A 14,735-nucleotide genomic window follows, 5' to 3' on the forward strand; every position below is an offset into this window, starting at 1 on the left:
AGGAGAAAACATTAGTCTGAGTCTAAGGAATTTCTGATGGGGACTGGGCTTCAGTTCCTGAAATGCTGCCTCTCAGGTTCCTTCTCCCTGCATGTAATAGGCCCAGGGTCTGTCTCTGCCAGTTGAAAGAGGGATTTATCGTCACCTGAGGTTCCTGCACCATATAATTCTAACATCACAGGCAATTCTCCTTCAAGAACGACTCAGGCTGACTGTGAAAATATCTAATTTTATGGTTGCTTTAGATGCTCACCAGACGGGCAGGGCTGGGATCCCTGGGCTATTTCCCCATATCTCAAAACACAGGAATAGACCTCGGGCTGCCCCTGCTCCTGCAAGCTGAGCATGACTTGCAGCAGGAAGATTGGCACTTGATAGAGTGTGCTTCAGGTGCTTAAAATAGATCAACTGTGTCATTAGACTCTTGCAAAGCAGTTGCTTCATTGGCCCTGCTGGCCTGGTGAGGGCAAGAGATAACAGCCCGTGGAGAAAGACCTTTGCTTTGCACAAAATTAAGCAGATGCGAGAAAGAAGCTTTGGAAAAGATAGAGGCAGTAGAGAGTAGCATTCTGCTGCGAAAGAAGGTGGGGCTGTGGCACAGGCACACAAGCAGCCACCACAGTCCCTGGGAACAGCAGGGCGGCATGTGGAGCCTGTATGTACCCCTTGTCTGGCTGGTGACACCCTTAGAAAAAAGGCCTAAGAGATGTTTAGGGAGCCAGGTAAAACCTAATCTGAAGTCGCTGAGGGACCATCCGTACTCTCAGGCAGACACAAAACTAACATGTGGAGCTGCCTGGTGTCTTCCTACTGTTCCTGCAAACATCCTCTCCCCAGCATGTTTCAAGTCCTTCCACTGTTCCAGTCACTCTTTCCTGGGAATGCACTGGCTGACCACTGTCCTCCCTGAACATAATGTTTCAAACAGAGCCTGATCAGGGTCTGCAGAGTGAGACTCTCACCTCCTGTCCATACGGCCTGAAATCACATTTTTCCAGTAGGCCACACTGCTCAGTTGCCTCTTTCTGAACTTGAGACCAACTCCTGCTCCCCTAACCTCTTCCTCCAATGGCTGCCATGCCTGGTGTAGGAGGCATTAGGGAGTGATGGCTGTTGAGGAGGGGAAGAGTTCAAGTCATGTCTGGGAGGTAGAAATGACCAGATGTGGTGACAGATGGAACACAAGAGAGTGGAGGAAAGGGAAGTGTCCCAGAAGACTGCTTTCTAATCACTGACTTATGACTGGCTAGATAGAGGTTCTGTACATCAACTGGGACTGTAAGAGCTGAGGTAGGCTTTTTGTTTTTGTTTTCTTAGGAGAGTAAGTTTATTACATTTCAGGTTGATTTTGAAGTGTCTTGGGAATATTCCAGTAGCCATCTTAGCAGATGATCAGAAAGATGACCTTAGAGCTTAGGAAAGAGATCTTTATCTATCTTTATCTTAGAGTTTAGTAGAGAGAGCGGGCTTTTCATGAATGCATTAATTCATCAATTATCTTTTGAGTACCTACTATGTGCCAGACACTGTGCTTTGCTCTCTGTGAATTATTTGCTACCTTGATTTCTTCCAGAGGAATGAGGAAGAATCTGCCCTAAACAGAAGAAATTATGTTGGCATGATCTACTTTCTCAAGCAGGAGGACCCTGTAATAACAGAGGAATGGTTGTGAGTAGCCACACGGAATCATTGTTGTGGCCTTTCAGCACTCACCCCTCAGCTGGGTGGCTAATCAAACTCACCTAACCCATATAGAATCATGCTGTTAACTAGATGTTCTCAACTGGACCAGGCATGTCCTGTATGTCAGAGCATTCTCTGGAACAGTCCAGTCTCCTTGGACTCCCTCTTTTGGGCTAGAAAAGGTGCCCAGATCTGGGATCAGTTATCCAGAATTACCCTCCTTTGTTCTGTGTCCTACTGTCTTTTATTAGGTTCTCTGAAAACAAAACTGACCTCCAGGAGGTCAGGGCAGGACGTTGTTTGCCCTGTTATTTGCCTAACTGTATCCAACAGGATATGACATCACCCTTCTGGGAATGGGTCAGTTGGGGGAATAGGGACATGAGGCAGGGTTTTGCTCACTTCATGAGGACTTTAATAGCATGGCAATGTTAATCAATTGCTAACTTCAGACAGAATTTTCTCCTATAATCATTAACAGATGTGCTGCAGCTTCCACATCTCTGTGTGAAGAATCACTTCTACATATTTGATGTTTTATGGATCATCTACTGGACTACAGTGGCAAGGTGACATAAAAATATTAAGCTGTCACTGTGTAATTTAATAGGAAGTGATAATTATGGCAAGCCAGAGACTAAGTATATACCCCAACCAAAGCAGGCAATCCTATTGATTGCTGTTAGGAAGAAAAATTAGGTCGGGGCTGCAAAATCTTCTGATTTTGTTTTGTTTTGAAGAGAGCTAGAAATCCCAATTCTGATTTCCCAATTTCCCATTGTTGGCAAATAATTCAAATTCACTAAAAACCTGGTGTAGGGCAAATAAGACGTGTCCCTTTACATTGGCCACCAGGAGGCCCCTTTTGTCCAGCTGTGTGACCCATGATGTTAAAGGCCACATTTGTTCTATTTACTGTTGTATCTCCAGCATTATGCTTGGTGCAGAGCTGGTGTCCAGTAAATACCTGATGAATCAACAAATGGACAATCCAATTCTTACTGCCTGTGTTGGACAGGCCCAGGAACTAGGAAGATTGGAAACGAATGTCATGACTAAATTCCCTTACACTATTGAAACACCACAGTTGTGAGAAATGACCAGGTGGGGTGGAAAGTATGGCAAGCAGACTGGCTGTGGACATGCTAAATTACTGGGGTCTTCCCATGTGGGGACCTCCTACATGTGAGCACTTCCCTTTAGGTTCTTAGGAGGAGAGGGTCCATGTCCACGGGTCAAGGATAGCAAAACATCAAGACTAGATAGATAAACTTAGTGACTCTTGCATTTAGTAACCAACTGTCAGCATCCCATGCTAGCATGGACAGTGACTGACATTCAGGGGAAACCAGACCACAAGAAAACCTCCTTGAGGAGTCATTTCCTTAACAAACATTCTATTATGGATTGAATTGTGTCCCCACAAACTCATAATTGAGGCCCTAACCCTCAGTACCTCAGAATATGACTGTATTTGGCAATAGAGTCTTTCCAGAGGTAATCAAGTTAAAATGAAATCATTAGATGGGTCCTAATCCAATGTGACTGGTGTCCTTGTGGAAGGGGGAATCTGGACACAGAGCTACACACGGATAAAGGTGATATAAAAAGACCCAGGCAGAAGGCAGCTATTTCCAAGCCAAGGAGAGAGGTCTCGAGTAGATATTTGTCTCACAGCTTTCAGAAGGAACCCTACTAATACCTTCATTTTAGACTTTTAGCCACCAGAGCTATAAAACAATACATTTCTGCGTTTAAGCCACCTGGTTTATAGCATTTTGGTGCAGTAACCCTAGCAAACTAATACATACTATTTATTTCAGAAACCTTTGTTATGTGTCATGCACTGTTCTAAGGAATTCATAACTAACTTATGTATCTTTATAATTCCTCTATGAGAGAAGCACTATTATTAGCTTCCTTCTAATTATCATTACAGATGAGGAAGTGAGGCACAGAGAAGGTAAGTGACTTGCCTAAGGATACACAGAAAGTACAAGCAGGGCTAAAATTTGAGCCCAGCAACCTAGCTTCAGTCTGTGTCCTTAAGAACTGCAAAGGAAGAATTTATCTGGCAAAATACCCAGAAAGTCGAAGGTGTTCGGACACTTCTGGTTGTTTTCTGTACTTTTACAATGGCTTCTGCCTAAAGTTGGGTAACAGCCAGTTGTTGACCATTCACCACAGCAGATGCTATCTCAGCAAGAAAAACCTTTTGCCAGATAGGAAAGCTGGAGTTCAGAATTGATATCACTTCCTTTACGCAATCCAAGTGCTCTTGAAATCACATTGTGATTTTTCTGAGATGTGTTATAGTCATTTTGGATGATTTTAAAATTGTTCCTTACGTTATTCCTCTAACCCCTCCTTAGCCTCAAGTAATCATCTATCAACAACTGGTTCATTCATTTGGGAAGCACTGTTTTAAAACCATCTCTATCCTTGTAGAGTAAATAATCACTTCTACTTTATCTGTTTTGCAGATGTAGAATTTCTGGAGAGGGCATCCTACTGTGTTCTTGTGTGTAAGGGATCCTGTTCTTCAGGGATCCTTAGATTTCTTGATCTGGGCAACGGCATTAGCAGAGGAAGGTCATCATGCCCCGTGTGCTGGGTGTCTTCTGTTCTGAACTCCCTCACCTCTCCAGATCTGTTCTGCCTGCTTCCCTACTCTGGAATGTAACGTGGGAAGCTGCTGACTATTAAGGACCTATCAAATGCCTTCCTTGCCCTCTGGCTTCTGATTGGACTTGACCAATGGGGAGTACCCATAGGAGATCTGAGGGAGAGAGAAGAGGAGGATCAGGATATTTATCCTCCTGGTTCTTTCCTTGGAACTAGGCTCGCTGCCTTCCTGGGGCCACAGCCACAGTTCCTGTCAGGCAGCCCTCACCCCACAGCCAGCTGGGTCTCTGGGTCCAGCTGGGGGCAGCTGTGGTAGCAGTGGGTCATGTGCCACAGTTACTAGGCTCCTAGTACTGGGTCATGCTTGCTTCTCCTTGTTTGTTTCTTAATGTCCTTCTTATACACTTGTGAAGAGTTCTTCCATTTAACTCCTCTCAAACTGCCAATCTGTTCTCTGCCAAGACCCTACCTAATAGAATCCTCCTTTTCCTCTTTGCCCTATAAAACAATCAGTGGCTAGGCCATGCAGTCTTTATTTTCTAAAGAATGTTTCCCCTTATTTCTAGTTTTATAACCATCCAAATTTTGGCCCTCAGATGTTTTCTGAACCAGGACAATTGGAATCCTAACTTCCTGTCTTCCCTTTTTCAACCCATGCCATATACAATGCCAGGTTAATAAGCTTCCTGTAGGCTTCCTGGGAGCTATGACTTTCCTATGTAGAAAATCCAGCACCTACTGTAATACCAGAAGAACAGACTAATTTTTAATCAGAGGATTTGGTTTTAATGACACCATCTTTCCAGAACTTTGCTTTACTCAACAGCCAACTCAACTTCAGACTCAACTCCATTCACTGAGACCCAATGCCAGTGAGTTTCTAATGTTATTTCACTTAATCCTTATAAGAACCTTGCACGTTGGTATTTATTGCTCAAATTTTATACACGGTAAAATTCAGCTCAGAGGCATGATCTATTCTGTCCAAGACCACAGAAACAGTACATGATAGATCTTGAGTTTGAACTTGAGAATCCATACGCCAAAGCTCAGGTTCTTGCCGTCCCAGTATAGTATCTACTTATCCCACGACATCTTTGTGAGAGTTATATGACACTTCAATACTCTCTTCAACAGAACAAAGTCTACTTCAAAAAAGTAATTTGTTAGCATACCAATCCATGGTAAAGACCAACAAAGGGGCTAGAGGCAGGAGGAAGCCTATAAAATGAGTAGGAGTGGTACATGGTACAATTGATCTTGGTGCACTTGATGCTCTGGGGAGTTAGGAGGCAAGCCTTGGTGAAGTGCGAAGTGTGGGGCTGGGCAGAGGGGCTGGTGCTAGTCGGGAAAGGGCTTTCTGGGCAGAAGGAACCATGCATGTAAAGTCAGCAGGAGCAAACCCTTAGAGGGAATGGGAGAAGGCACATGTGACAAGAACACTGAGAACTGTGCACTGTAGACAAGATGGGACTGGTCAGCAAGGCCAGGAGCAGGCCACACAGGACCCTACAGGCTTGTTGAGGAGTTTCCTTTCTCACCCTAGGAGCATGGGAGCCTTGCTTTAAGCAGAATATGATACAGAGTGGGGATGTGGTAGGTGGCTGAAGGGGACTGGTGTGGATGAAAGGCCAGTTAGAGGCTGCCTCAGTAGGTCAGGAGACAAATGAGAGATCCTTGGAATAGGTTGAGAGTTCATGAGGGAAAGAAAGGCTGGATGTTGGATCCACCCTACAGAAGTCAAAGTGGCAATGATTGGCCAGTTTCCCTCCTTTCCTCTGCAGTCCTTCACCGAAGCGAGTGTACTGACTCAGTATGAGCCCAGGCCTTCCTGAGCCTTGGGTGTCCTGCTCACATGTTTGGTGTCTATTTTCTCCCAAATGAGGACCGGACCCCACCTGCTGTGCTCTACCTAGGTCTGCCTACCACCTCACTCCAGCATCTCCAAAATTACCCCTTTCTTAATGTTCAGCTAGATTTCAGAAGAAAGGATTCTAATGAAACTAAAATTCACACTGAAGAGTAACCGACTAAGCATGCTCTTGTTTTTGTAATCTAAGAATTTTTTTATTAGTAAAAACAATTTACAAATATTTATAAAACATCTCATAATCCCATTTAATCCTTAAAAAATCACACTTCAGGTATGCTTCTCAATTCATGAGAAGGATGTGACTGAAGTCTGAGAGGTTGTGTGACCTGCTTGCTAATGTCATAAAATCCACAATGACAGCCACAATGATGCCCACAGTGATAATGACAGTGTGACCACCCATCGCTGACATGATACCAGTTGTGCCCACGGTCAAGGTACTATGCAAAACATTAACATTTGGTTTCCATTCCAAGCTGAGGTATGCCTCGTCATTTCCATTTTTTGCCGACGAGACAACCATACTGAAGACCACACACCTAACACATAAAAAATGAGAACTGGAACCTGGAACAGTCTGATTCCAGGGCCTGCACTCTATCAACTCTTATCACTGCTCAAAGACCACAGCCCCATGCTCCTCTTCTCCAGATAAAGTGATTAGGAATTTCTTATACGGATGACCCTTGAACAACATAGGTTTGAATAGTGTAGGTCCACTTACACAGATCTTTTTCAACTAAAGGCAGATTGAAAATACAGTATTTAGACAAAATGAAAAAAGAAAATGACAGGCCAATATCCCTGATGAACATAGATGCAAAAATCCTCAAGAGAACACTACCAAATCAAATCCAGCAGAACATCAAGAAGTTAATTCACCATGATCAAGTAGGGTTTATTCTCAGGATGCAAGGTTGGTTCAATATATGCAAATCAATAAATGTGATTCACCACATAAACAGAATGAAAAACAAAAAAATATGATTATCTCAAAAGATATGGAAAAAGCTTTTGATAAAATCCAACACCCCTTCATGACAAAAACTCTGGCTTCAGTGAAGTCTCAGGATACAAAATTAATGTACAAAAATTAGTAGCATTTCCATACACCTATGACACTGAAGTTGAGAGCCAAATCAAGAACATAATCCCATTTACAAGAGACATGTGTGTGCACGCACACACACACACACACACACACACACAGAGAAAGAGAGAGAGAGAAAGAGAGATAGAAACCCTAGGAATATATGTAACCAAGTAGGTGAAAGATCTCTACAAGGAGAACTAGAAAACACCACTGAAATAAATCATAGATGACACAAACAAATGAAAAAAACATTCCATGCTCATGGATTGGAAGAATCAATATCATTAAAATGGCCATACTGCCCAAAGCAATTTATAGATTCAATGCTATTCCTATCAAACTAGCAACATCATTTTTTACAGAATTAGAAAAAACAATTCTAAAATTCATGTGGACTCATAAAAGGGCCCAAATTATCAAAATAATCCTAAGCAAAAAGAACAAAGCTGCAAGCATCACATCACCTGACTTCAAACTATACTGTAAGGCTACAGTAACCAAAACAGCATGGTACTGGTACAAAAACAGACATATAGACCAATGGAACAGAATAGAGAACACAGAAATAAAGCCACATACCTACAGCCATCTGATCTTTGACAAAGCTGACAAAATTAAGCAATGGAGAAAAGACTCCCTATTTAATAAATGGTGCTGGGCCAGCTGGCTAATGTAGTGCAGAAAAATGAAACTGGACCCCTACCTTTCACTATATACAAAAATTAACTCCAGATGGATTAAAGATTTAACTGTAAGACCTCAAACTATAATAATTCTGGAAGAAAACCTAGGAAACACCATTCCGGACATTGGCCTTGGGGAAGAACTTATGATTAAGTCCTTGAAAGCTATTGCAACAAAAACAAAAATTGACAACTGGAACCTAATTAAACTAAAGAGCTTCTGCACAGCAAAAGATACTATCAACAGAGTAAACAGACGGCTTACAGAATTAGAGAAAATATTTGCAAACTATGCATCTGACAAAGGACCAATATCCAGAATCTATAAGGAACTTAAACAATTCAACAAGCAAAACAAAAACCAAAAAACCCCCAAACCATTAAAAAGTAGGCAAAAGACACGAACAGACACTTTTCAAAAGAAGCCATAGAAGTGGGCTGGGCACAGTGGCTCATACCTGTAATCCCAGAACTTTGAGAGGCTGAAGCATTTGAGACCAGGAGTTTGAAATCAGCCTGGGCAACATGGCAAAACCCATCTCCACCAAAATAAATATACAAAACTTAACCTGGCATGGTGGCACTCACTTATCATCCTAGCTGCTCAGGAGGCCGAGGTGGGAGGATCGCTTGAGCTCGGGAGGCTGAGCCTACAGTGTTCCATGATTGTGCCACTGAACATCAGCCTGGGCAATAGAGCCAGACTTTATCTCAAAAAAAAAAAAAAAAAAAAAAAAAAAAAAAAAGACATACAAGTGACCAATAGACATGAAAAAAATAAAAATGTTCAACATCACTAATAATCAGAGAAATGCAAATCCAAACCACAATGAGATACCATCTCACACCAGTCAGAATGGCAATTATGAAAAAGTCAAAAAACAACAGATGCTGGCAAGGCTGCAGAAAAAAGGGAATGCTTATACATTGTTGATGGGAATGTAAATTAGCTCAGTCACTATGGAAAGCAATTTGGAGAATTTTCAAAGAACTTATAACAGAAATACCATTTGACCTAGCAATCCCATTACTGGATATGTATCCAAAAGAAAATTAGTCGTCCTGCCAAAAAGACACACACACTGATATGTTCACTGCAGCACTATTCACAGTAATAAAGATATGGAATCAACCGAGGTGTCTATCAACAGTGGACTGGGTAAAGAAAATGTAGTACATATACACCATAGAATACTATGCATCCATAAAAAAGAACAAAATCATGTCCTTTGCAGCAACATAGATGCAACTGTAGGGCATTATCCTAAGCAAATTATTTCAGGAACATAAAACCAAACACTGCATATTCTCACTTATAAGTGGGAGCTAAACATTAAGTACTCATGGACATAAAGATGGCAAAAATAGACAACGGGGACTACTAGAGGGGGAAGGGAGGGAGGAGAGCAAGAGTTGAAAAACTAACTATCGGGTACTATCCTCAGTACCTGGGTCATGGAATCAAGTGTATCTCAAAGCTCAGCATCATGCAATATACGCATGTAACGAAGCCTGCACATGTACCTCCTGAATCTAAAATAAAAGTTGAAATGAAAAAAAACCCTGTATTTGCAGAATTTGAAACCCGCCTACACAGAGGGCTGACTCTTTTCATAAGCAGGTTCCACAAGGCTGACTGCAGGACTTAGCATACACAATTTTACCAACCCCCACGTGTACAAAGGGATGACTGTAATCTCACATTTTGCCTCCATTTCAGTGTTGACATTTGAACCATTGATTAGGAGCTGTACTCAGTGTCAAACGTGTTACACATCCTAGTATCTTTCATAACCCAACAATTAACTGCATGACTTGAAGAAGCTACTGAGCATTAACTACAACATTTCTGAACACAGCTTCAAATTTTCACCCATAAAATGAGGAAAAACACCCATGTCACAGGTTGGGTGGGACAGTCTGGTGAGCTCAATCAGGGGAGTGCTTGGCATGGTGGCTGGTGCAGAATGAGGAGTAAATAAATAGAAGTGAAAGAAAAACTAAGCAAGAGTTTCTATTAGGGATAGTATCATGCATGAAGATCAAGTTAAGAATTTCACATCTCGAAGGGGAGATTTTTGCTTGGTCAGGTCACACAAGGACCCCCTGCCAATGCCCTATCCATACCACCCTCTGTTACTCTTTTTCTTGTGAGGTCTGATGTCTACTCTCTGCATATGCAGCCTCTTGGGTTTGGGAGGTACCTCCATGATGATGGAGTTAAGCCCCCAAAGTTCTGCACTTGCTGTGTCCCCCAGGTGTCTGTTTAGAGAAGCATTTCCTCTTAGGGGGAACCCTGGGGGCTTCCGGGGCTGCTGAGTCATTCTCCTCTGTTCATTTTCCACTACTTTCCTCTGTTCATTTTCCACTACTGCAAAATACACACACTCTCCCTGCTTATAAAAAGTAGTGGCATTTTTGCCAGTCAGTATTCAACTCTATTGGTGCTTTTTTTCCTTCCATCCCTCCCTCCCTCCTTTCCTTCCTTCCTTCCTTCCTTCCTTCCTTCCTTCCTTCCTTCCTTCCTTCCTTCCTTCCTTCCTTCCTCTCTCTTTCTCTCTTTCTCTCTCTCTCTTGCTTTCTTGCTTTCAGAAGGACAGTCTCTGTTTTCTTTCAGGAATACTCAGTGTTACTAATAGGACAAGAGTTCCTTAGCATTCCAGAGAGAGAAAAGGGCAGAGTCAGTTGCCGGTTTCTTTTCATAGTTCCTTGAAACATAGATGAGCCATCTTTCTCTTCTGCCACTTAGTGGGAAAGGACTCTCATAAATACATTTTTTTTTTCCCCTAGAGATAGTGAGAAGTGACAGGCAACGCACATCTTTATTTGCCTGAAAACATGCAAATGCAAACATGTGACCCACTAGCTGATAGGGGCTGCAGGATTTTCCTCTTTTCTTGAGCCTGGTATGAAGCCAAAACACCATTCCAGCCTGTCAAAATTATAAGGCAAAATTACTTGGCTGTAAGAGGCAGAGAGAGTCCAGCCACACTTGCTAGCTAAGCATAGATATGCAATACACAAAGGAAGACAGCAGAGAGATGAATCATACAAATATGTAGTAAATAAATATACTTAATTTTCATCTCAGTAGCTTTTGCTTTGTTGTTGTTTTTTTTTCTCTTCTATGCCAACAGTCTTGAAATGGAGGTGGGGGTGGGGTGGAGTGTGTGAAGAAATAGGTTTTGGCTGGATACAGCTTCAATAAGGTCTTGATAGTTCTGGCCTTGTTGCTCAGCTCTAGCTTTTTAAGAAAAAAAACTTGTAGGTTCTTAGATTAGAAGCCTTTCTTTTATCATTATTATTATTTTTTGAGACAGAGTCTCACTCTGTTGCCCAGGCTGGAGTGCAGTGGCACGATCTCGGCTTACTGCAACCTTTGCCTCCCAGGTTCAAGCAATTCTCCTGCCTCAGCCTCTTGAGTAGCTGGGATTACAGGTCCATGCCACCACGCCTGGCTAATTTTTGTATTTTTAGTAGAGACAGGGTTTCACCATGTTGGTCAGGCTGGTCTCAAACTCCTGACCTCATGATCCACCTGCCTCTGCCTCCCAAACTGCTGGGATTACAGGCATCTGCCACGATGCCTAGCCGATTAGAAGGCTTTCTAATTCAACCTCTCTCATCATACAGACGAGCAGTCTGAGATGCAGAGAGGGGACTGATAACAAAGTCATAGACCCAGGAAAGTGACTGTAGGGGTTCTCTGGTTCAACAGCCCCATGCGATGCTGGAATAACCTAGACAGGCCAAGCTGACAAGAGGGCGGGAGAGTGAGTCTGGAACCGAGACATGCCCTCCCAGGTCAAAGCGCTACATTGAAGAGAAATAGACTCTGCCTTCTTGAATTTCGGACTGCATACCTGGCAGCAAAATATCTAGTCCTGGCTCTGCAAGCAGTTGTTGCCTCTGGCATGTTAGAGCCCTTGGCCAAAGGGTTGTTCCTGTCCTCTTGTTCTCAAGGATAACTAACCAGCCTGCAGGTACATAGAGAAACCAGTGCCTGGGCCCACCGGGCTGCAGGCACTCCGGAGCTGGATCTTTCACAATCTCCAGACCCAAAGGTGTCCTGGTGATGATTTGTTTATCAAACTGCGGTTTTCCAGCCCACTGCCTGCCCACACCCACCTACCCTCCCGCCTGCCCACAGGCCAGCTTCCCTGCTCTTCCCACCTCTGGGACAGGCAGTGCCTTCCAGATGTGTGCAGGGAGGTCTCCTCAGAGCCCCCACAGTCAGACAATGGCCACACACTGCTTCCTAGGCCTTCCCAGACAGTGCTAGAAGGAGACAAGCAGCCTTCCCAGCAGAGGCGACCGGCGCCGCTGATAAAATATTGGCAAAATTATCACGAAAAACCAGAGTCATGAAGCTATCCCTCTGCCAAGGAGAACGGAAAGCACCAAAAAGGAGCCTGGGGGTCATGTGTCCAGAGATGCCAGGCTTCCTTCCTCTTTCCAGGCAGCCCGAGCGCAGGCTCCCTCACCTCCCGCCCCCACCCCTGTTCCCATGGCAAAGGAGAGGAGGATCCACTTACTGCTCGTGTTCATGGTGATGTCTTTGCACTGGGTCTTTCATTCAATACGGAGGCCCCGGCTGCTTTTTAAATCTTCAGTTCTTCGAACCTCACTCATCACCTGGGGGGTGAAAAGGCAGTCCAGTGCCAGCTCTGTATCCTCAGGTGCTCTCTCTCCTCTGCTGTCCCCTCTCTGTCTGGGCTGTAGCCCCTGGCCTTGAAGGCGCGTAGACTAATAGGCGCAGGTGAGAGCAAGGAGGAAGAGGCGGCAGGACACTGGCGCCCCGGTCCTCCTGCTCCTCAGATCGGAATCCCGGGCAGAAGTGGGGTTGGCAGCGCCTGCTCGCGCGCACCCCGGACTATTCCTGCCCAGCGGCTCCGGAGCCCAAAGGGGGTGTGGACCACAGGGAGGCAGGGCGGGGGCAGCGCGTCCCCGCCCGGCCTCAAGGAGCAGCGACCCGCCCCGGAACCCACCTCTCGGCCAGTGTCGGGAGCCAGAGGCCCCTGCCCCGGCCCCTGCGACTGATTCATGAATCCTGGTCCTCGTCTGGGGTCTCGAATTCCAGGGCTAGCAATGCGAAATAGGAGAGCTCGACATCCATGATGCGGGCTCGCGGGTTGGCAGCGCGGGGGGCGCGGCCGCTCGCTGCTGCCACCTGCTGGACGCACCGGCGCGTGTCCGAGGCCCCGCCCCGCCGGGCTTCTGCCTGGGCCCTGGGGTGTGATGGGGGATGGACGAGACCCTGTGTCCTGGGACCAACGAGGGGGTGCTTGAGCGCTTGTTTTCCCTCCCTCGATCCTGGAGTCTAAGGGCTCGACAATGATAGGAAAAGAAACATCATTAGAAGGGGCTGTGAAGGAAAGCCTGGCTTTGCAGGAAGACAGTTTCCATCCGGCCCTGCTGCTGGCAAGCTTGGTGCAGTCTAGGCTCAAGTCGGTCACTACCGTCGCTGCCTCATCTTTCTCAACTGTGAATATGGCGTCTGCACAAGTGGATGATACGTAAGGGGCTCCTTCAGCCTCCCAGCATTTATATCCCCTCTTCCCTCACTGATTCCCTTTATCCCCTATCACTGATTCATCATTAGAATTGTTTATTACCTCTCTTCCCCACGAGAATGTTAGCTCCATGAAAGAATGGGTCTGTCCGTAGGGTTCACTACAGGCCCCCAATAGCTAGAACAGGGCCTGCCATATAGTAGCTACCAATGAATATTTGTTGACAGATCAACCCAGACGTTTTCTGGGTTTAATATTACACAGTCCTAAGAGCAGATTGCCTAGGCGCCCCACCCTGAAACACTTCCCCATCTGAGGAGAACAGCAGGTATGTGGCCTCACAGGTCCACCCTAGTTTTTGTATGGCCAACTAACTCTTCCCCCAAGTTTTTTTTTTTTTTTTTTGTAATTATATCTTATAGGTGTGTATTGTAGAAGTTTATATTCCAAAGTTTTTTGGTCACAATTGATTCAGTGGGGTAGGGCTCTTGACATTCCTGTGACTACTTACTCTGTCACTTTCTGAACCTAATTCATGATCATAGAAGTGTGACTTTTGAGTGCTGAAAAACAAGACTGAGAGGGTACATGATCCTTGTCTATAGCATGGCTCCAATTAGAGCATGTGCAGACTCAAAAGGCTGTGAACACTCACAGTCCCAGCTTAGACAAGGAAACAGAGGGTCAGAGAGGCTGGGCAACGTGGCCTAGGACACACAGCATCTTGTGGTGGAACCCGACCAGATCTTCTACCTTCTAGCTTGATCCTATATGAGAGTGGCTCAGCGCACTAGAGTCTGGGATGTCAGTGTAAGGTTAAATAGCTGCTCTATTAAAATTGGGGAAAGGTAAATACAATGTTTTTATACAATGCTTTTAGATAAATACAATATTTCTACCTCACACAGGGAGGAAAAAATGGATATGGCTCATGACCTCGAGAGGTGATCAGGATTAAAGAATCTTTAGATAAACCTAAGGATCAATGGATTTGAAACACATTTGATAGCTTGTTAAGAATTTTGTCCACATGTTGTCACTCATAAGTGGGAGTTGAACAACGAGAACACATGAACACAGGGAGGGGAACATCACACACTGGGGCCTGTTGGGGGATGGAGGGGCTAGGGGAGGGATAGCATTAGGAGAAATACCTAATGTAAATGATGAGTTGACGGGTGCAGCAAACCAACATGGCACATTTAACAAACCTGCAAGTTGTGTACATGTACCCTAGAACTTAAAGTATAATAACAATTTTTAAA

At 44.5% G+C, this 14,735-nt stretch overlaps 1 protein-coding gene across 2 annotated transcripts in view; it reads right to left on the minus strand.

Annotated features, from left to right (window-relative positions):
• The window catches only part of ABLIM3 (actin binding LIM protein family member 3), a 117,324-nt gene extending 104,230 nt beyond the window's left edge, over positions 1-13,094 (minus strand). For both annotated transcript variants that reach the window (XM_008014924.3, XM_038006196.2), the window contains exons 1-2: positions 12,946-13,094; positions 12,493-12,592 (exon numbers count right to left, since the gene is read on the minus strand). In XM_008014924.3, the coding sequence (XP_008013115.1) occupies positions 12,493-12,505 (13 nt within the window). In that variant the 5' untranslated portion in view covers positions 12,506-12,592; positions 12,946-13,094. The remainder of the gene's footprint in view (positions 1-12,492; positions 12,593-12,945) is intronic.
• Between the last annotated feature and the right edge of the window lie 1,641 nt (positions 13,095-14,735).

The sequence above is a fragment of the Chlorocebus sabaeus genome, chromosome 23 (assembly GCF_047675955.1).
Source record: "Chlorocebus sabaeus isolate Y175 chromosome 23, mChlSab1.0.hap1, whole genome shotgun sequence".
NCBI classification, from domain to species: Eukaryota; Metazoa; Chordata; class Mammalia; order Primates; family Cercopithecidae; genus Chlorocebus; species Chlorocebus sabaeus.